This window comes from Suricata suricatta, chromosome 15 (genome assembly GCF_006229205.1).
Source record: "Suricata suricatta isolate VVHF042 chromosome 15, meerkat_22Aug2017_6uvM2_HiC, whole genome shotgun sequence".
NCBI lineage: Eukaryota > Metazoa > Chordata > Mammalia > Carnivora > Herpestidae > Suricata > Suricata suricatta.
The window spans coordinates 48,790,608-48,814,029 of NC_043714.1; the positions used below are offsets into that span (position 1 = coordinate 48,790,608).

Here is a 23,422-nt window from a genome sequence, read left to right on the forward strand (position 1 = left end):
CTACCCGCCAAGTGTGTCGAGGGTAAGAGCCGTCCTGTCTGCCCTCCCGCCGGGAGGTGACAGTTGAATCACTTACCCTGCCGGTGGTTTTCGTCTTAGGGGTAGTTAAGAACGCCGTGCCTGGTTTGGTTTTGGTTTGAGTCAGTGTTTTTATTTGATGTTTGTCAACTGCCAGGATTCACTTCAGCCCTTTCTGATCTCTCTGGACGAGAAAATGCTGGATTCACACTGAAACCTAAGTTGTTTGTGTCACGTACTTTGGAAGGCTGCGTGTTGTCTTGCGATGGCAGAACTTGGCAACTTTTTCTTCTCAGTGACCACTTGTTCGCGCTCTTAGGTTAGTTTTCTTTCGTCATAATGGCTTCGTACCGTCCTTTCAAAAAAAATCAGCCGCGAAGGCACAATATTGGTGCCTTATGGAATTGTAAAAAGCACTCCCTGAAGAGGGATTGCATATGGCCACTTCCCCGGGTCCCTGGCGCCCTCCGCGTTAGTAAGGAGTGGCAGGCCTCTCCTAGTTATTTGTATTTTGGTTCTGCTAGTTGTTTTCATGTGCACTTTGGGGTTAAGCGAGTAAACTTAGGAACACTAGAGAGTTTAGAATACAGAGGGAAGCTCACAGTATAAATCTGTCTGTACTCCACATCCTGCCCGTCATTTTAAGGCAGAAACGGTGGACACATCTATAGGTCTGTGTGTGTTAGTTGAGCTTTGGAGAAGCTTGAATATTAAAATCTTAATTTTAGCATGGCCCCTTTAGATATTTTTTTCCTCTACGTTACATATCTTGTTTATTTAGAATTCCTGTTTATGGAATTAGAAAATGAAAGAGGGGGGCTACTTTTATTTCTGCTTTGAAGAGTATTAACCAGATGCAGAATTCTCCTAAAGGTGGGACCAAGGATGAGGACTGAAATTTTAAAGTGAATAAAAGATTTTTAAAAATGAGTCTTTAGTTGCCTAAATGAAAACAATTGATAGGTGACTAATGTCTAGAGTGCTGGAGAATTCAAAAATATATAGTGGAACTTAACCAGGGATATGATCAGTATTTCAGGGAGCCTAAACATAGTGAACCCATTCATTCATTCAGAAACCTTTATTGAGCAGACTGCTATAGCTGACACTCTTCCTTCACAGTTGCAGTTTTCAGAATTCCTCTTTTTTTTAAAGCTGCCTTATCAACTCATGGCACATTGTTTAATATTTATGGTGCCTCCAGCTCTCTGACACAAGTTAGAGAGGCCTTGTGATGTCCCAGTCATGACCACAGTTAGGGGGGCAGGTGTGCCTGTCATTAACTTGCTGAAAGCATTTGTAAATTTTACCTAATCTTTGTTGGCCTATATTTTTTGTGTCTTGTAAATGAAGCTGATGAGATGCTTCTAAAGGTTCTCCATTTCAGAGCTCTTTTGCATCTAGAAGACAGCTAGTGAAAATGACTGGTGGTGAAAGTTACAAAATAGCACTTGGGTGTAAAAACATTATAGATCTATGACGTTATGCCTACCAAGTTCTGAAGGCAGTTCAAGAAATAAGTGCCCCAACAATAATGCGATCATCATTTTTAGAATTAGTTTAGTTCCCTAGATTGACTCCTTTGAGAACCATCGCATGTGTATACAGATAAAAAAAGAATAGGTTGTGCTTTATTAGTTTCTACTTAGACTTTGCTTAAAAATGAGAACTCTTTTTGCATGCAAGCTGCCTATCCAATGAATTTTGGACATAGGGTGTTGTTTTGTGACGGTGTTTTTGTATTTGTGTGTTTTAGAATGAGTATCTGTCAGTCTGTTTGAAGGATTTCTTCTGCCCTTTCAGTTTGTGACGCCTCTATTTCAGATTTTTATAACAGCTGCCCAAGTTTCCTGTTGTCTTTCACCCTTTATCGTATGTGCTATAGCAGTAGTTCTTGTACAGACCCATCCATTCTTGTAATCTGGATGTACTTCAGGACCTGTTTGTTGTTAGTGATCTTGCTCCATTGCCTGTTCAGTTGATAAAATCAGCCATGTTGATACAATAGCTTTACTGTTGACATATTAAGGATGAATTAGATAAAATTTTGGTCAAATGTTTTTGATTCTGCTCTGTTTTCTATAAACAAACCACTTACTGGACTGTAGGTGTTACTGATGCCTTTACTCCTTTCTGAGGTGGCTGCCTTTGCTTTTACTAGCTTTTAGTGCTTTTTGACTCCAACATTACGTAGTTGCCCCCAGGAAAACCATAATTGTGTTTAGACACATTAAGGAGCTTATCACACCATTGCTATAGTTAATAATAGTTCCAAAGAAAATATGATGCAATTCTTGTTTTTACCTAAAAAGTCAATTATGACTTGATTCAGGAAAAATTTTTGGCCCTTGAGTATAGCTCCTGTAGCTATACTGTAACTCCCACTTGATGACTGTATACTTTAAATACATTGCAGTTCTGTTGAAATTCTATTTTCATTTTTTAGCAGTTAAAACACTATCTTTTAGGAGGAAATGGCAACAAGAATAATATTGCCAGGAGCAATAGGGCAGGCGCTAGCAAATATTATATTTAATCCTAATAACAAGCCTATAAGCTAGGTAGGTACTTTATCCCATTTTCCTGATGAAAAACGGAGCTAGATAAAGAAATAAGAGACATAGAATCTAGAATCCATTTGAATGTTATCTTTGTATTTCTAAGAGTTATAGTTCAGGAAAAAAATGTGAGAAAAATGCAGAACTCTAGTATGTATGATGTTAAATTAAAACAAGTTAAATTAGTTAAAGGCTAGGATGGATTGTCCTTGAAGCTTCTTTAACGATAGATATTAAAATAGCTGGAAAGCAAAAGCCAGTGAAGATGTTAGAAAAGTTAAATATATTTTAGGTTGGAAATTGAAGATGGCAGATTATCTATAAGAGTTAGATTGTAGTTTATCTTGAATCCATGAAAGAACAAGTGCCTCTACAAGATTTGGAGGACCACTTTAAAAAAAAAAACAAAACACCTCACAGTGTTGGTCAGTGGAAGAGGGTGACCTTAGTTAGATGTCTGTATTCTTAGTCCCATTTCTTAAGGTGGGAAGTATGGGGGAAAGAAGAACATCACCTTGATAAACAATCTCAACCTGCTCTGATAGTAACTGATGGTAAGTTTGAACTCATAATTTGTTTCCTTCTCAAGCATGAGGTGGTTTTCCCTATTTTAGAATTGCTGCTCATCTCACAGGATCACTGAACTCTGAAGTCTTTTGTATTATCTGTTTTTTAGGACAAAACTGCCTCTAAATATTTGAGGCTATAGTAAAGCAGTGATTCTCAGACTTTAGTGTGTGTCAGAATCACCTGAAAATCTCATTAAAACAAAAATGATGGGCCCTTTCCTCAGAGTATCTGAGTTAATACTTTTGGATTGGGCCCTATTATTCCCATTTCTAATAATTTACCAACTAATGCTGGTGCTCTTGCTCTGAGGACCATGCTTTGAGAATCACTATTTTCCTTAAAGGATCTTTTATCCATGATGAGGTTAGAAGTAAATATAGAAATGATAAAATTTAAAAAAACAAGAAGAAATGATAAAATTTAAAAAACCAAGAAGAAATGATAAAATTTAAAAAAACAAGAAGAAATGATAAAATTAAAAAAAACAAGAAGAAATAATACTTAGTATTAGTATTTTTTTGTGTTAAGTTTAGGAATAATCAGTGTACTTTGTTTTCAAAATACTGTGTTTAAGAGAATTAGGCATGTTAAAGTGCATACAGATTAGTTTTATAAATACTATTTAAAGCATGTATTTGTGTAATTGTTTTTTAAATTGAGAGGTGCAAGTATTTGGCTAAACTTAGAAACCATGAGAATATTTAGAACTTAAAGTTAATTATATTTAAAACTATTCTAATGTATTTACCTGCAGTTCTTAGAAAGATTTACTTGTTAGACGCAATTGAAGTGTTTAAAATAGAATATAGTAAATTTATAAATTCAGTTTAATGGATGTGAGAAAATTTAATTACCCAGGTTTATAATAGGATGATTTAGTTTTCTTTTTGAGTTGGTCAGCTATCAAAAGCACCTGGAAAAGTGTGTTAAAAGTTATTAGATTCTCAAATAAAATGCACTTTATAGATGAAAACTTAAAGGAAAACTAGGTTTTTATATTTGTACTTTAGTAAATCAAGTTAATTAAAAACTAAAGCACATCTTATTAAATAGTTTTTTCTGTTTATAAAGAGTCTCTTCACGGTCACTGACAAACCTACATTAAAAGACTCTTGGTAAATTTTACTGTACCAAAAGGGGGCATGATTTAAGGTTGAATTCATGTGTTAGAGAAAGGCCAAAAATTGCCTTTGTTTTCTAACATTCAGTGAAAAAAGGGTAATGTGATCAAACATAAATTAGTGTCCGTCAGATAAAGATAAAACTGTTCCTAAGCTAGGAAGGAGAGACACTGAATTTCTAATTTCACTTAATTTAAAATATCCACATGTGCCTAACTTCTGTTGTATTGGGTAATGCAGAAATAGAATCTAAAATCCAGATTTCCTCAATGCAGTTTCTTACTAGCCACATTTAAGTGCTCAGTAGTCAACATTTGTTAGTGGCTACTAAAATGGATAAGGTAAGTATAGAACATTCCATTATTGGTGAAAATCCCATTTATTTCAGGATATCACTATTCCTGATAGATTGAGAAAAAATTCTCATGGAACTCTAATATAGCAAAAAGTATCCTTACAATCTTCATAGTAAATAGAACTTCTCGTTTCAAAAAACTACTTTTTAACATCATTCTTTAGTGTGATTCAATGGTATAACAACAAAATGCAAGTAATAAAAGCAGTTCTGACAGGGCCAATGCAATTAAACCAGATATGCAGTTACCAGATGGTGTATCTTAACTCAGGGGTAAGTGCTAGATTATAAACTGCAGATTTTCATATAGTGAAGGCTCTGGATTTTAGATTTTCTAGAGCAGTGCTACTCACTAGAACTTACTGCAGTGATGGGAATATTCGGTTATTTGTGTTATCCATTATGTTAGCCACTAGGCAAAAGTAGCTATTGAGAGCTTGAAATGTGACTAGTGGGGAACTGAATTGAGGAATTTGAATTCTAGATTCTGTATCTGCATTGTTAACATAGTAGCAGTTAGGCACATATGGTTATTTTATTTAAATTATGTGAAATTAAAAATTTAGTTTTCTGTCCTACTTACCACATTTCAAGCACTCCAAAGCCTCAAGGCTACGGGCTACCAGATTGGGTAATGCTGATACAAACTATTTGTGTCATTGCAGAAAGATTCACTGGGAAGCACTCCTTTTAGAGCAGTGGGACTCAGTTCTGATTGCACATTAGAATTCCCTTGGTAGATTTTTAAAAATTGTGATGGTAAGGCCCCACTTTTAGCATGAGATCTCTGTGATTGGACAATAATCCAAGATTAGATCATAAATCAAAATCTGTAAGTTTAGGACTTCAACTAATTTTAAGTTTCCCAGGTGATTATCTAATGTGTAGGTAGGATTAAAAACCACTATTTTCCTCAATCCTGTTTCTCAATCAAATTACTGAGCCTTGATGAGTTTTTGTTTTTTGTTTTTGTCTTTTTTCTTCCCAAGCAGTTTGGACATGCACCTGTTTTATAAATCAGGTTCAGAAAAGAGATGCGTGTTTAAATTGTATGCCAGCATCTGGATAAGATTGAGACCTTTGGAAAATTGAGGTGACAGTGAAAAGTTCCTGAATAGAAGACACATTTATATGCTTGAAAGAGAAATGCTGAAGACAGATCTTAGTATGTTTCCAGTCTTTTATAACATGTTTCTTTTTTAGTAAAATTCACGTATGCTAACTATGAAGAAGTCACGTATTGCAAAGGTTAAAGTTTAAAAAGCCACTTTCAATCTAGCCATCTGGAGACATAATTATTATCAGGGTAGACACTACTGTCAAGATCTATGTATATGTACATATAGAATGATGGTTAAAAGGAAAGAGTAACTGAAAGACATTATTTGTTTGCCCTAAGTATTTCCTAAAAGATGTATCTAAAGTTAAGCAGATTTTTCCAAATTATTAATAAGGTATCAGTATTATTCTTACTTCAGTTTTAGGCAGGATCTACTATTTTTAAAAAGTTTGTCTTGAGAGGGAGAGAGTCTGAGCAGGGGAAGGCAGAGAGAGAGGCGGGGGGGAGGGAGGGAGGAAGGAAGAGGAGAGAGAGAGAGGGAGGGAGGGAGGGAGGGAGGAAGAGGAGAGAGAGAGAGAGAGAGAGAGAGAGAGAGAGAGAATCCCAAGTAGGCTCCACACTGTCACCACAGAGCCTGATGGAACCCATGAACCTGAGCTGAAATCGAGAGTCAGACACTTAATGCAACATTCACAAGTAGTTTTTCAATTACATTTTTAAAACATTGTTCAGTATTCCTCACTAGTCCTTTTATCATGCCCCCCTCATTCTTGGAGTTTTTATTTTGATACAGTAGGCATAACTTCAGTTTTTTGGCATATAGTGTTTCCATAAAGAAGTCTTAAGCTAAAATGTTTTTCCCCTACTAGGTGATTTGCCTTTTATGAATGAATTCTTCTTTTATTCTCTAAGCACTATAATTTAATCAGAAGCGGAAAGGGAATAATCAGATTTGTGTGTGCTTGTGTGTTGTGGAATACTCTTGGGATTTCTTCTAGGATCCATGTTGGTAGAGCAGCCACTATATGGAATGGCTTTGGTCTTGACCTAAAGGAAATAGAGAGTTAAGATGTATAATGTCAATCTTAACACTTTAACACTTTACCTGGAGTATTCATCGCTTCTGTTTATGTTCCAATGAGCACAGCAAGTCACATGGCCATGTCAGAATATCCGTGGGATACTGATTTTATACTCCTCCTCAGGGAAGAATATAGGCTTAGCAGCAGTGAAGTCTATCACAATGACTAATTGAAAAACAATTTTTTTAAAATCTGTCCATTTATTTTGAGAGAGACCAAGTGTGCATGGGAAGGACAGAGGGGGCAGGGTAGGGAGAGAATCCTAAGCAGGTCATACTGTCGTAGTTTGAAGCCCAATGAGTGGACTGAACCCATGAACCACAAGATCATGACCTGAGCCGAAATCAAAAATCAGGGGGGGGAGGGGGAGATTAAAGGGTGTGTTTAACAACATATGGGTATAAGGGAACAGGGATAAAAGACCCACTACAAGGGTGGTGATGAACTCTTGCTTAGGACCCTAAAATATCATGCCTTAGGGTACAGAAAAACTAAAGTTAGTAGATTCTCATAGGATATTGGCTTAGTTTCAGATCATCATTCCTATATCTTTAGTAACGAGATCTGGCATTGCTAGTGTCCTCAGTTGTTTGACAGAAGCAAACAATATTTTCTGGAGAAATACAGTTTTTTGTTTGTCAAATTCTGTCAGGCAGTTTTGCAAAGAGTATGCAGCACACAAAATATAATTAGGCATATGACAAATTCTTAGAAACAACAGTAAATAGAAGCAGACCCACAGGAACTCTGGATATTATAGTTATGATTTAAAATAGCTGTGTTGAAAAAATAAAATAGCTGTGTTGAGAATTTTGAGCTAATTGAGGATTTTGAAGACACAAACTATAAAAAAGAAAAACAGACATTCTAGAACTGAAAAATGTCATAGGTTGGCAAAATAATATTCTCTAAATAGCAAAGAAATTAGAAGATCTAAAATATTTTGGATCAGATTATTAAAACAAAGTATCAGTGTTTGTAGGATTCAGCTTAGAAGAGTGTTCATCTCTCTAGATTACATGTATGTGTCTGCTTCTGGTAATGATGGAGTAAAATCTAAGTCCCTTGCTCTTTTCACTACATCAAGATAATTACATCTGGGAAAAGTTTTATATATTCATTTACCTATCAGAATTTTCCTGAATACCCACTGTATGCCAGACATGATGTAAGGGTGCTGGGTATATAATATAGAAAGGTTTCTCAACCTCAACAGTACTGGTATTCTGGGAAGATAATTCTTTGTTGTAGCGATACTGTGGTATATGTTGTTTAGCACACAATGTTTAGCATTGACCTGTACCCACTAGATGCCAGTAACATTTTCCCAATGGCAGCAACCAATAATGTGCCTCTGTTACTTCGTTGTAGAATAATACTTATAGGGTTGAGGAATCAGATAATAAATATGAAGTACATAGAACAGTCGCTGGCATATACTAAGCACTTGATAAATGTTATCATTTTGATTGTTAAATCAAATATGTACATATTTCTTTTTTAAAAAAATTTTAATGCTTATTTATTTTTGAGAGAGATAGCACGCAAGTGGGTGGGTAGGAGGGGCAGAGAGAGAGGGAGACACAGAATCCAAAGCAGCCTCCAGGCTCTGAGCTGTCAGCACAGAGCCTGATGCTGGGCTCAGATTCATGAACTGTGAGATAATGAGCTGAGCTGAAGTTGGATGCTTCATTGACTGAGTCACCCAGGCACCTGGATGTATATATTTCTCAAGTGTAATAACTTCTGTGAGTAAGAAGACTAGGACCTCTCCTATCCATATTCCCTCTCTGAACTCTTTTATGCTGGCAACTGTCTTTAAAAAGTATATTATGAAGTTACCTAATAAGAAACTGGGGTAGGTAGCAATATGATCCTTTACAAGTCTCAATTCTGATTATGTGACTGTGTTTTCATATTGTTAGATGAGAATGATCTGTTTCATTGTGCTCTGGTACTTATATTTATGACTAAATGTTTTAATATTGGTTATTAAAATTTAGAACTGTTCATAATAAAAATTATTAAAAATAATATATAATTTTAAATTATTAAAGTGGATACTTTCAATTTGTTTTAAAGTTTAAACTACAGAAAGTTGGTACATTGGTTTTCTTGTTCTAAACTGCTCTCCATGGTGAACTCTTGATAATGAGAGCAATTGTAAACTTCATTGTGATTAAGTGTTTAATGAACTCTTGGGATATTATGAAACCCAAATTGAAAAACTTCTATTACGCAAAGTAAATGTAGACTAATGGTTATTCCTAAAATCAATTAAGGATGAATTATTATTGAATATATATTATTAGTTAAAAGTAATCTGTAATTGTACTTTGCATTGCTTAAGAAGTTTAAATGACAAATTGAAGATAGTGTTTTTGGCTCCCTCTACCGTTTATTGAAAGAGCAGAAATTACTATTTAAAACTATTTTAAAATAGTTTTATATTTAAGATACTTTAATATTTTATTATAAGAAAATAAAATTTAAATGTTATTCAATGGAGGAAAAAATAGAATAGAAAAAGCAAAAATAATAAACTTTTCCACAAGCATTATATCATTTTGCATTTTAAAAAATTGAATGTTTTATTTATTTTGAGAGAGAAAGTGAGCATGAGCAGGGCAGGGGCAGAGAGAAAGGGAAAGATTCCCAAGCAGGCTCCACCTTATCGGCACAGAGCCCCATGACCATGAGACCATGACCTGAGCTGAAACCAAGAGTGGATGCTTAACCAACTGAGCCACCCAGGCACCTCTCATTTTACATTTCTGCCATAAATATAGAAAAATGCTACTTTTTCTACAAACAATGTGTCGTCAGACTTCTGAATTTTTACCAGTCTAATAGGTGAGAAATTGTATTTCAGTGTAGTTTAAATTTGCATTTCTCTAGTTATGAGTTAGATTGAAAATTTTATATGTTTAAAAGACATTTTTACATTATTTTGTGAATTGTCTGATCATATATTATGCCTATTTTTCTGAGTTTTTGTCTCCCCCCTCAGTTTTTATGAGTTCTGTAAATATTTAGGAAATAAAAATAGGAGATATATATTATGTAATGTATATGTTATATAAAGTACAATAAATATATATTATTCATTACCTCCTAGGGCTATAATATATGAGCCATAATTCCTTGTCTGCTTTTCTTTATGGAAAATTAATGACTGTTTCTTAGAATTGGGGTAGTTCGAGATACAGTTGAAGTCGTTGCTTCAGAAAGTTTCATTCACACAGGTGGTTTGCCATCTCAAACCCTTTGTTAGGCATTGAGAAGGGATTGTGGAACAAAGCAAGCACAGTATTTTGTAGGTTACCATTTAGTAGAAGGGTTTAAAAAGAGATCGAAACTTAAAACTGTGCTAGGTGCTATGAAGGAGACATACATATGCTATGGGATTAATAAAAGAGACTTGGGTTAGCTTAGGTGATCAGGAAGGTTTGGGGAGAGCTTTTTCAAGCATTGTGGAACTTAGTTTTTTTGGGATCCACACTTACTGTTTTGATTATTAAGGCTATATTAGAACCATTCATCCAGCTGAGCTACTTAGGTACCTATAAACGAATTCTAGTATGGTCAGAATTCAACTAAGATTAGACAGGGAAAACAAATGAAATAGATAATTTCTAGATTGTTTGTGCTTGGGTAGAACTAATTTTCTTTGAATATTATCATTTTAATCTTGTAGAATATTGATGGTGAATATAGCATTTTGCTTTTCACTGTCTTTTTCAGTTTTGAGTTTTTTTGTTCCTTAGAGAGTGATTTTAATCATTTAAAATAATTTAGATAAGAGTGGTATTTTGTCACTTCAGTGTAATGGTTGTTGCATGAACTATAGATGAAAAGGTTAGCACTAATGCAAAATTTAAACTGAAAACAGATACCATAATCTTGGTAATAATGACATGTTCAAGTGAAGTGTCTTGACAAGCAAGTGAAATACTTAGTGCTTTATCTGAAATGAAATGCATAAAAGTGTGTTTATGTATGAAAGCATATCTTAATTTACTTTATAGTATGTAGACAAGGAATTTAGTAATTTAATTCAATAGAGACGACTCCATCTTTAACTATGGTTGTAAAAGTAGAGCTATTTTCTCCTATGAGGACTGTTACATTTTTCAGACTTGGTTTGGTTAATAATAATAATATATTCTCAAATAGATGGGTTGAAAGTAATCCATAATTTAGTTTTTAATAACATTTGATAATTTTTTCTGCCAGCAGTTGCTTATGTTTTTAATTGATTTCCAGTATTATAATGTCTCATACTGATCAGCTCCTAAAGCGAACAAGGAGGAAGTACATTTCCTTTTTCGACAGTTGGTTGCATTTTAGAGACGAGAATCTCAGGGAACACGCTGTATTAGTAGTTAGTCCAGTAGATAACTGCCCATTGAGCTCTAGTTAGCTCTAAAAGGAAAATGAGTTTAATAGGAATTTTACCTCGTTTTATTTCAGACACTGGCCAAAAGAAGACCTTAGACAAGAAAGATGGGAGACGAATGTCTTTTCAGAAACCTAAAGGAACTATTGAGTATACTGTAAGTTACTTGCTTTTAAAAAAGCTGATTTGTCTTTGCAAGAATGTTACTTAAGACATTCTTTGTTTATACTATAATAAGATAAAGATTAATTGCCTTATTTCAAAAATCTGTTTCAATAACTTTTATTAATAATAGTACTTAAGATCTTAATTGTATTTTAAGTTTTTTTTCCTTTAAAGAGAAATTTTATTAAGTGTGATACAAAGACAGTTATTCCAGCAAATTTAATTTAATATAGATGGTAATGTACAGGGAGTCAAAGTTCCTGTGTTCTAATAATTTTTATTAGATTAGGCTGTTAGGAAAATATTTACTCTTTGAGAAATGTGATCTTCATTATATTCCCAGCAGGGTTAATGATAATGAAAAGGGCAGATAGAATACTTAAAAGATAAGTTGATATTTATCTTCCAGAAAAACCTGTCACATGACTATGTGCACTGATTTATAGCTAAGTGTCTTTAGCTTTGAAATGAAACTTGTTTCTGTGTTCTGTGTTCTGAAAATGACCTTCAAAATCTCCTTGCAATCAGCTCTTTACATTTCTGGTTACTATGGAAAACCGAAGTGAGAAATCAACTTTAGTATGTGCTGTAATGCTTATTGGATTATCTGTAACTATTGTTTATTTAGATAATGTTAATAATGCTGTAAGCCAATTAACTCACCTTAATTTTGTGTTAGTGTTTTTGTTTTCTTAATATGTTATAACTGTATTAAGAAAATAGAAATATTGAACAATTTCTTCATTTGTGTCATCATGAAACCTTCCAGTCTTGGTTTGAATCTTGATTGTTTTCCATGAATCCTTAAAACTGAGCAAATTATCAAAAACTTGAGTTACACTTTACTTCTCTATATTGTATAATTGATGATTTGAAACTTTAAGTATTTTTAAAAGGCTGAGAACCAGATACTTAGGGTAGAATTATTTTTACCATTGAAAGAATCTCTTCTTAAAGCATATTATAAACATGAGTGTGCTGGTACTTTCTCTGCATGATGGAGAAATTGAAAAAATAAGTTCTAACAGTAAAATAATGGGTTATGTAATTTGATGTATTCATTAGTGTTTATTCAGGCCTAAGATTATAAGCATGAGGGACAAGATGTTATCTACACGTGTAATTATGTGATTGTGAAGAATTGTAAAAGTTTAGTTTGTTTTTAATTTAGGAGTTTACCATTCTAGTAATTCAATAAAATTTGTGTTATCTGTAGCAGAATTAAATTTAACCTTATTTTGTGGGGGGATGTTAACTGAAACTTGAAATTATATTTTTTTGTAACATTATAAATGACCTTTTGGAAATAATCAACTACTAACCAGAAAACGTATAAAACGTCCTCTGGCAGGTCTTTGTTTAGATTCTTTCCTCTTTTTTTTAAGTTCTTTGTTTATTCCCTATGCCATATCCTAGAGGAAAGAAATGTATTTCTAAAACTAAGATTTTATTGTCTTCTATTCTTATTATAGTTTTATAAAACTTGGATATAGCGTCTTTATATAAAATCTATGACTTGATTTTTATATTTAGGAAAATATATATCTCCCTATATTTCCCTTAAAATAAAACTTTTAATATGTATTCTCAGAATTTGTTCAGAAATATTTATGATCTAGCTTAAGTACTTTTTAAACCACCTAAATATAGCACATATATAGTACTATATGTTTTTAATTGTGAATTCACTTTAAGTAGGAATCAAAAGCAGACTGTGAAAATACTGTACATTATCATTTTCTTCCTAGTTAATATTTGTATACCTTTCTAATGAAAGAGCCTGTTCCAAGGTCACTAATAATTTTCTAATTATCTAACATAAAGATAATTAGAATAATATTTTCAGTTTAATATAGCCATACTCTGCTAAAATAAAATTTGTGTGTTTCCAGGTTCCATATGTTTTAAAAACTATTTAAAGGAATAGTGCATGTTTTAAGCCTTTGTGAAATAAAAATCATTTGTGTTTTGTAAATTATATTTTATATTTTGAAATTACTTGAAGTAGAGGCCCACGTATAATTGCGATATGCTGTGATAAAGCATCCACACTGTATCGTAATAGGTTGAGACCATCTACTAACGAAACTAAATTTCTCACATTATCCTATATCTAAAGATGGAAAGTGCCATTTGTTAATCAAATGTGAGATTGGTCCACAGACATATTAATGATATTAATACCTCATAGTGTAGTTTTTCTGTTTTAACAGATTCAAATAATTTATTTTTTCTTTTAAACAGGTTGAATCAAGGGATTCTTTGAATAGTATAGCCCTGAAATTTGATACAACACCCAATGAACTTGTTCAATTAAATAAATTATTCTCCCGAGCAGTTGTTACTGGACAGGTATCTTTTTTTAATGTATTGGTGTTTAGAAGCATTACATAGTAAGACAGAATTTATCTATTGAAGTTATAGTTAATAATATGAAAAACGTAGGGATAATTTTATGTATGTTGTGAACAAATCGTACTGTCTCCAGAAGAGAAAATTGTCATTTGTATCCATATTAATTTTTTTAATACAAAATGAAAATAACAATTATCTTATTAAAATATTCAAAGCAGTGCATATACATGATAAAAAAAGTCAAAAATCTTTAAAGTTAAGTTACCCCATCTTGGACTTCTAGTTTCCTTTTCTAGAAGCCACCACATTTACAGTGTGTATTCTCTTCCAGAAATAGTCTAGGTTTTCTCTTTTTGTTTTGTCTTAATTTAACTTTGATTCTTAGAAAAAGTTTTAAGTATGGCTTCACCTCAAACTTTTTCATGTTTAGGTAGTGTTGCACTATATTGATATATTAACAAGACACAATAAGCTTTAGACTGTTTTAGCTCTTTTGTTATTATAAACATTGCTGTAGAGAACACACTTGTACATCTATCTGTCTCTCTCTTTTTTTATGTATGTAGGAATTTCTGTAAAATCCTAGAAGTAAAATTGATGAGTTAAATGATGAGTGCATTTTAAATTTTGTTACCTATTACCAAATTGTCCTGTAAGAGGAACACCCACAGTATATGATAATTATTGTTTCTCTACCCTATCCTTGACAATATTCATTATTAAAGTTGCCTAAATTGAATTTAAATATCTTTTTTTGCTTTTTAGAATTGTTATAAATATGCTTTAAATCTAAATATTTTTACTTTTTCTGTCTATTGGTGAAGGTCATTGTTAATGGTACTTGCTTATAGAACACCATTCAGTTGTTAATATTTCAGTTTGAGTGAATCTTCATGTGAATGTTTTCTTACAGGTTTTATATGTTCCTGATCCTGAATATGTCTCTAGTGTTGAGAGCTCTCCATCGCTAAGCCCTATTAGTCCTCTGTCACCAACATCTTCTGAGGCTGAATTTGATAAGGCCACTGTAAGTGTCCCTACTTTTAAAAGATAACTATGAGGAAATCTCACTATATCATCATTGGTTTTTATGCTACTTTGACTATGGTTAACACTAAAGTTTACCGTTTTATTTTGTTATATAACAGTTGTTTTTGTGTTTTTTATGTGTCTTTTTTTGTTACATAACAGTTTTTAAAGGGAACATTCTTATTAAACCAAACAGCTTAAATTAACCCACTGTTGTTACTGATGGTGGTCCAAAGATATTCAGCAGCTCTCTGCTATAAATGCCATATAATAAGTTAACTAAAGAAGGAGTTTTCCCTGACAAACAGGACAATATCATGATAGGAAGTCCATTCTCAATTTTTATTTCATTTTCCTGTCACTATTTTTATAGTACTTAGAACATTTGAGTTTATTTTTGACACTGTATTTTAAAAAATAATTTATCAGGGCACCCGAGTGGCTCAGTCAGTTAAGCGTCTGACTCTTGATTTCTGCTCAGGTCATGATCTCACAGTTCTTGAGATTGACCCTCACATCCCAGGCAGGCTCCACGCTTGCAGGGTTCTCTCTCTCCCACTCTATCTCTCCCCGACACATGTGCACTCTCTCAAAAATAAACATTTAAAAAAGTTTTAAATAATTTATCATCTTAATCATTCTTCTAAATATTCTGAGCGGTTAATAGTGGATTGATTTACCTAGCATTTTTAATGAATGGTCTTTATGAGTTACATTTTACAAATGAATTTTAAAGAACCAAACTGTATTTAATAATTTTGATTAAAATCTCCCTGAAAGGAATTATATTTTTGTGCCTTTTTTGTAAATTAATACTAATCATGATTTCCCATTTTCATGATGGCTTAAAGATTCTGTTTCTATAGAAGAGGATAGTCCTATGTTAAATTGCTAAATTCCTGTGGGAGATTCTTCAGTGATGCCTTGCCTGCTTTAGGAGACATCCTTTTTTTCTTGCCCCAATTTGTAGTCAGTTTAAGGTACCAAATGAGCTATGAGTAACAAAATACAATTTGCCTACAAATTAGACATTATTCGTTTTTAAAACTTTTTTTTAGTGTTTTATTTATTTTTGAGACAGAGAGAGGCAGAGCATGAGCGGGGAGGGGCAGAGAGAGAAGGAGACACAGAATCTGAAGCAGGCTCCAGGCTCCGAGCCTTCAGCACAGAGCCTGACGCGGGGCTTGAACACACGAACGTGCGATCATGACCTGAGCCGAAGCCGGACGCTTAACCGACTGAGCCACTCAGGCGCCCCCATTATTCGTTTTTAAGCTCTGTTATTTCACTAGCTCTACTTCTTTCATGGAATAAATCACATGATATACTGATTAGTGTTTCAGCTTTGCGCAGGGACTTGTGTGTGTGTGTGTGTGTGTGTGTGTGTGTGTGTGTGTGTGAGAGAGAGAGAGAGAGAGAATTGGGGTCATTTTCAAATATGTTTTTGTTGGAGATCTTATATAAATACGATAACAATGTACTTTAGAATGCAGTCACATGAAAGGAATATATTATATTTTTCACTGTTGATAGTGGAAGTCAGTTTCTAATGAGTAGGTATTGCTGGACCAAATGATATAATGTTTTTGAACGTAGACACGCCATTTTCCCATAAGACTTACAAAGAATTGTACTCATAAGGAGTGCAGCAACAAAGAAGATGTAGTGTTAGGATAATTTACCTTTTTTTTTCCCACACCCTAAAGCGAAATTGTGAAAACTTGACTATAGCATTGTGCCTGACTAAAAGTCTATTTGGTCCTTTCCTGACCCTCATCTTTGACCTGAATCTTCCTACCAACTGACTTTCTTAAAAGACAGAAGATCAGGGGCACCTGGGTGGCTCAGTTGGTTAAGCGTCCGACTTCGGCTCATGTCATGATCTCCCGGTTTGTGAGTTCAAGCCCTGTGTTGAGCTCTGTGCTGACAGCTAGCTCAGAGCCTGGAGCCTGCCAATTCTGTGTCTCCCTTTCTCTCTGCCCCTCCCCTGATCACACTGTCTCTGTGTCTCTCAAAAATAAATAAATGTTAAAAAAATTTTTTTTAATTATAAAAAAGGACAAGATCAGAAAGAAGAGAATGCTTAAGCTCAAGGGAGTAACAAGACCAGCCCTTCTCCTGTGTGAAAAAGCTCTCTTCCTCACTTTTGCCATGTTAGTGAAAGAGAGGGAGAGAATAATAAAGCCATATGAGTGACCTTTTAATCTGCGGTGACTCATCTTCTGTCAAAGATGCCCAGAAAGTATCCTCTAATATGACTGGTCCTAAGAATAAATTCTTTCTGCCTAGGATGGATCCAGGAAGGAGTTAAGAAACATTCAGTTCTTGAAGTTTTCCCTATTGATTATAGGCAATAGTCAGAAATATTTTGAATGGTAATTTCTTAAACGTTAGTTGTATTTTACTTTTTACCTAGAAATATATTCATTACTAGACTCCCAAGGTAATATTCCTATATAACTTTCCATATATCTCAAGTGTTTATACCTCTGTATTATAATTACTGGATTTATGTCTCCCATTCTAAGTCTCTTAGAAGCAAGGATCTTATGTTTTATTAAATATAACTCATATTTATATTAATAGTAATTAAAATTTCTGTTAGTATTATTGTCACATGCTTTTCCTAAATATGTCAGAGTTTATATTTCTAATAATCACCCATAGGTTTTCTGACTGTTCAGCTGTTTAGTAGCTTACTAATGTTCTTGGCTTTGTTAACATAAAGGATCTCAGTGGTTTTTTAAAATAATTTTCACATAAAAATGTATCTTTGAGAATTTCCAGGGTCAAACAATTTTTTCACATTTTATTCTTCACATATTGATGAAGAAACATGGAAAGAGTAGGACTAATCTAAGTGTAAATAAATAATAAGTAGCTAAAATTAACCGTGTGTCAGGTATGCTTCTAAGTACATTAAAAGTATTGTCATTTATTCCTAACCTCAACCTGGCCTGGCTGTTTTTTTCTTTTTTTCTTTTGACCCATTCTGCACCCTTTTCTGTTGTCCTTTGGGCTTTAGACTATTTCAGCAGACTCCCTACCTTCTGCTTTTTCTGGTTTTGGACTCTCAGGAACATTGGCAGAAGATCAGAGGAAAGGAGCAAGAAGGGGCCATATTTATTCTCCTAGCTCCCTCCCTACAAGGTCATTTGTAGCCACTTCAGAGTGGCTACTTTCCCCAACCTCTCATCTCATCAGACAACCCTTTCCACAGGTCCCTCTGAAGGGTGTCTGTTTCTCCCTTGCCTTTTTAAGCCTATAGGTGATAAGGAAGTCTCTGTTGTTCATATACACTGCATAATACTTTTGTAAATAGTTCCATTTTTAAACTCTCTGAATTAACTCAAGTTGATATGCCAACAGGTTCTGGTACCTGAGCAATAACAGTGTTTATTTTACATACAGGGAAACTGAGGGAGAGATGTTAAGTAATTTGTGTCTAAGATCCTTCGGTTAGCTAGTAGCTGAGTTAGGATTCCAACCCAAGTAGTCTGGTCCAGAGCTTATATTCTTTATTACCATTTTATAGCTGGAGAATCATAATGTGTAATATTTAATCATATTATACCAAAAAAAGATGACCATAATCAACCTTTTCGGTTCACTTGGTCTAGCAATGCTTTGCTTTTGAATCTTTGGGGCAATGATTGAGGCTCAGTAGGTAGATGTTTATACTCTGTATTTTTAAGGACCTTTCTATCCCTAGTGGCTAAAACAGAATTCCACAAAAAAACTTCAGAAAGCCCTCATGAGCTTCAAAATCACTGCATTAAGAATCAGGATCTAATACCAGTTAAAACTAGCAACATAGAGATACTGATCATTTGGGTAATATACATGTATGTAAGTTACAATGAGATCTAATTACAATTCCTCTGAATAATTGCTATTTTTTTTAAAGAAATGTACTCTCATGTGCTATACTTTTAGCATTTATTAGCTTAATAGCTAATCTCATGTATTTTTAATAGGGTTACATTGACAAATTGGGATTGCTTATAGAAACTGAGTTGTAGAATTTGAGACTTTGAGGGAACCTAAGAGATAATGTTGGTCAACAAGGTGTATCTTCATATAAGGAAAGCATTTGACAGTGTTTCTTGATTATAGTCTTTGTGAACAATATGGCTACATAGTAGGTAATGTCAACTGGATTTGGCAGTCACTGAACCATGAATTTGTTGATCACTTTGTGCCAGCTTGCAGGGGGCCTTCCAATGGCTCTGGAATAGGCTTTTTCACCCAGTGCACATGTATCAATTGTTTAGGAGAATATTTGAAAGGGAAGGTGTATAGTATTGTGGTCAAACTTACTAGTTCATGTATGGACAAGATGGGTTTACATGTTAGCTTCCTCTTCTTTAGTGCGCAAGTTACTGAACTTGACTAACCATAAGTTTCCTTTAAAATTAAGGTAATATTATATACCCATACAGATGATTTTAAAATTAAAAGGTTCGTATAGCACACTTAAATGTAACAAATAATCAAATATCCATTAATATTATTGTTACTAATATCCCTTTTTCAGTGAGTATAAAGTTATTAATTAGCTTGTATCATAAAATGAAAAGAGTGAGGATAACTTTGTTAATAGATATTAATGATTGAATAATGTTCTCCAGCTGTTAAAAATCTAATTCCATTTTTTTACAAATGTAATCATAGCATATTAAATAAATACAGTTATTTTGCAGCATTCTGTACTGATCTTCCTTCAGAAAATGTATGTCAGGAATCTGTCCAAATGGTAGAGATTCACCCCCATATTAGGAGAGTGATAAGAAATTCAAAAAGGAAGTCTAAAATGTTGTCCTCATATAGAGTTAAGGAGTTAGATCCATTTATTGAAGCAGAAAAAGTTATGTTAAAATTTGAGAGTGGTTTTCAAGTATTTCAGGGTATTTGAGATTGAGGGGGAGGATATTATTTACAAAGGCCAAGTTGAACCTATTGGGTATTAGTTACGAAATGCCAGATATTAGCTCAAAGTTCTGAAAAACCTTGCCACTATGAAAACTATTCTACAACATACTGTGCGTTAACTCAGGAAGTGTAAAATGCCTCTGGAGGTATTTAAAACCAAGAATAAAGGGCGTTTGTCTAGCCTTCCTACTTTGTACAGAATGTCGAACTTTGGGAGGAACCATAAGTTCTAAGGGGTCTCTGAACTTGGATGTAGACAATTTTAACTTACAGTATTTTTCAAATTAAGAATATAAACAGCAAACTATAGAGTAGCACCATGTATATCTGTGACTTTGTCCCCAATACATCTTACAGATATTTTCAAATCACTTTAGAGTTAGGGATATCAAAAATCTTGTTTATGGCCATCTAGTTCAAAATTGTAAGTATCAGAGTCAACATAGGTTTTATTATTTCATGTTTAATAAGGAAACATTTATGTACCAGTCATGTGTACATAACTATTATAAATAAAAAATATATATGTCCAGTTTTAAAAAATGTATTGGTAATGGTCCATGGCACTAAGAGTTAAGACTCTGTGATCTAACTAATACCTTGTAGAATGACATTGATAAACTTTTTGTAAGCGATTTTAAAAGGCTCTTTCAGTGAATGATTTTGGCTGAATTCCTAGTTATCACTGTCAAGCACTCCCATATTCTCTCTGCTTCTGACACCTGAGGGACATATTAAATGGTCTTCTCAGGAGCAACTGTGTATGTGTGGGCACGTGTGTGCAGTGTGAAAGCACAAGAGACATAGTTTTCAACATTTTCCAGATGATTCATAAATATATATCTCATTAATAAATCATTGAAAATGTAAGTTTAAGCTGTGAGAAATCTTTACTGAATGTGAAAACAGTGCCATTCTTTCCTATATATTTTTTTACATGAGGATATTTTGAACTAACTTCCAAAATGTGATGAGAATTGAGGAAAGCTATTCATTTGGCTTCAATAATGTGCTAAGTTGTATTTATTTCTCTGAAGTGCCTTTTTTTTTTTTTTTTTTTTTTAAAGAATCCTGATGTCCACCCGAAAGAAGCAACTCCCTTATCTACTTTCACTGGTATTCGACCTGCACGTGTTGTATCTTCAACTTCTGAGGAGGAAGAAGCATTTACTGAGAAATTTCTTAAAATTAATTGCAAATATATTACCAGTGGCAAGGTAATAAGTAATACTTCAGAAAAAAATTTTAATCGTGCTTTATTACTGAAATATGATTTGACATTTACATTTTAAGTTATTGACATCAACTGCTTGAATATTTTTAAACTACTGGTAGAAATATGTTGTATGGACTTTGCTTATAACTGACTTAGAATCTGGAGGTCTTCTGCAGTTGTTAAAGGCAATGGGATATAAATTTACTACAGTAAAGTACTCCTAATTTTCTATTGATAGAATATTTCAAGAAGCGGATATAAAATGACCACTCCCTGGCACTGTTTGGAGTGATAACTCTTGGAAACTTGGTATAACACACAAAAGGAAGATAACTACTATTTATTCAGTACTTAGTGTTTGCCAGAAACTATATGAGATGTTTTAGTTATTTCATCAGCTCAAAATAATCTTATGAAACAGGTGGTTCTATTCATTCCTCACAAGGGGGAAAAAAAACTTTCAGAGAAGGTTAAAGTCTAGTGTTTCTCTATTCTGGCCAGAGTTCAAACCCAGTGGGAATGTATGTTTCATCTGCCACACCTTGCTGCTTTTGTATGCAACGAATTTCCAGTGTGCAGAGGGAGTATAGTAAATAAAATAAAAGAATTAGAGAATAAACTCCAGATATTGCTTAGAAAGTAATTATAGTATGTTATTAACTTTAGAAGTCACACATGGTTTTCTTTTTCTCTCAGAACTTTAAAGATGTTTCTTTCAGACCTCCCATGTTTTCTGACTTGCACTATTTCTGAAGAGAAGTCAATACAAATTATATATTTGGTGTTGTATACAACATAGGTATTTTTCTCTGGTTGCGTTTAAATAGTCTCTTCATCGCTGATTTTGATCAATTGCTTTATGGTATGCCTTGGTGTAGTTTTCTACTGTTTTGCTTCTATTCAGCTCCTTGAATCTGTGCATTTATAGTTTTCACCAGATTTGAAAAGTTTGGGGCCATATTTTTATTTTCTTCTCCATACTCTCCTCTTCGGGAATTCTAGTTATGCATACGTTAGGCTGTTTGATGTTGTGTCTCATAGCTCTCTGATACTCTGTTCTTTTTTCTTTTTCTCTATTTTTGGACAGTTTCAATTGCTATACCTTTAAGGTCACTTAATGTTTTTTCTGCCGTGTCTAGTTTGCTTTTAATTCTATTGAACATATTTTTCATCTCTGTGAATTCAAACTGGCTCTCTTGTATCTTCTTCCATAACTACCGTGCATATTCTGTCTTCTTTATTCTTGAATATATGGACTTTTCTCATTGTGATGAGTCACTTTTTTCTTTTTCTTTACATGCCTAGTAATTTTTACTTGGATATCAGATATAACTTTTATCCTCTTGGGTGCTAGATATTTTTGTATTTGTCTACCTGTTTTTGTGCTATTTTCTGTGACACAGTTGCTTTTTGGAAACAACTTGATCATATCATGGCTTGTTTTAAGTTTTGTTAGGCAGAACGGAAGCAACTATAGCTAGTTTTTCCCTTTACTGAGACAATTCCCTTCTGAGTTCTGGGGCCCTGTAAATTACAAGATTTTTTGCTGTGGTTATTAAGAACACAAACTGTGCCTTTCTTTGTTGACCCTTTGCTTTGTTTCATCTGCTTCTTTTGAGTGTTGCTGCTTTCCTCATCCTGGGGTAGTTGCCATGCACATAGGTAGCATTCAGTGCTCAGCCAGAAACTTGAAAGAAGACCTTCTGTGGACCTTCAAAGCATTGTCAGTGGGGAGGGCTCATCTCTCCTTTCTGTTCTCTGCCCCTGACCTGGAAACTCTCAGGCAGTATGCTGGGACATTCTGACTTGTTTTCCCTTATTCACATGGCGCAGCCCAGCATTTCAGGAGCTGAACATAGTCCTTTCATGGTGTGTGTGTGTGTGTGTGTGTGTGTGTGTGAGAGAGAGAGAGAGAGAGAGAGATTGTGTGTGGTTTTAGTTTTAGACAGAATTAGTTCTTAACTAGAAGCAGAATTTCAGTTGTAAATATTTGAATAAAATTTTTATTCAAATATCAAAGCAGAGATTAAAGTCATTGTCAAGGTTAGGCACAACCTACAGCCTGATATTCTTGGAACCTAATCACTTGCTGGAGGTTGGCTCTTCCTGCAGGTTTACTGTAGTAAAGGTTATGTAAAAACTGTGGAAATTTAGCAACAATAATTATAATAGTTAATTTAGAGTGGACTTAAGACTGAAAAGAAGATCAGTGCAAGCTTTTCTCTTTGCTGGGATGGTTTCCCAAATCATAGTTTTTTATCTTCTAGTATATACATATATATTGTAGTGTAAGTGGTAACTTTTCTTTTACAGATAGACTTTATTTTCCAGTAGACATAATTTCTCCATGGAAGATTAGTCCAGTAATTTCACATAAGGAATTGACAGTTACTAATACTAAAGAGAAATCTATGCTTAAAATTTCTTAAGGTCATGTGGATTAAGAAGATATTATAATTGGAAACCTCTTACATAATATGTTGTTGCTCCTGATACTATGTTCAGACTTAATGAAACAATATTTAAAAGAATGAAGTAGGAATGCTTTAGTATGAGTTTATG

General features: G+C 33.8%; 1 protein-coding gene across 6 annotated transcripts in view; it reads left to right on the forward strand.

Annotated features, from left to right (window-relative positions):
• Positions 1–23,422, forward strand: part of OXR1 (oxidation resistance 1) — a 427,046-nt gene that overhangs the window by 363,487 nt on the left and 40,137 nt on the right. For 4 of the 6 annotated variants that reach the window (XR_003903487.1, XM_029924062.1, XM_029924063.1 and 1 more), the window contains 4 exons: positions 11,238–11,320; positions 13,573–13,680; positions 14,597–14,710; positions 20,712–20,861. Coding sequence is in view for 5 of the 6 variants with exons in the window: in XM_029924062.1 (XP_029779922.1) it covers positions 11,238–11,320; positions 13,573–13,680; positions 14,597–14,710; positions 20,712–20,861 (455 nt within the window). In the remaining variant the exon portion in view is untranslated. Of the gene's footprint in view, positions 1–5,633; positions 5,788–11,237; positions 11,321–13,572; positions 13,681–14,596; positions 14,711–20,711; positions 20,862–23,422 lie in introns of those variants that run through there. The other 2 variants (XM_029924065.1, XM_029924064.1) reach the window with 2 other exon arrangements.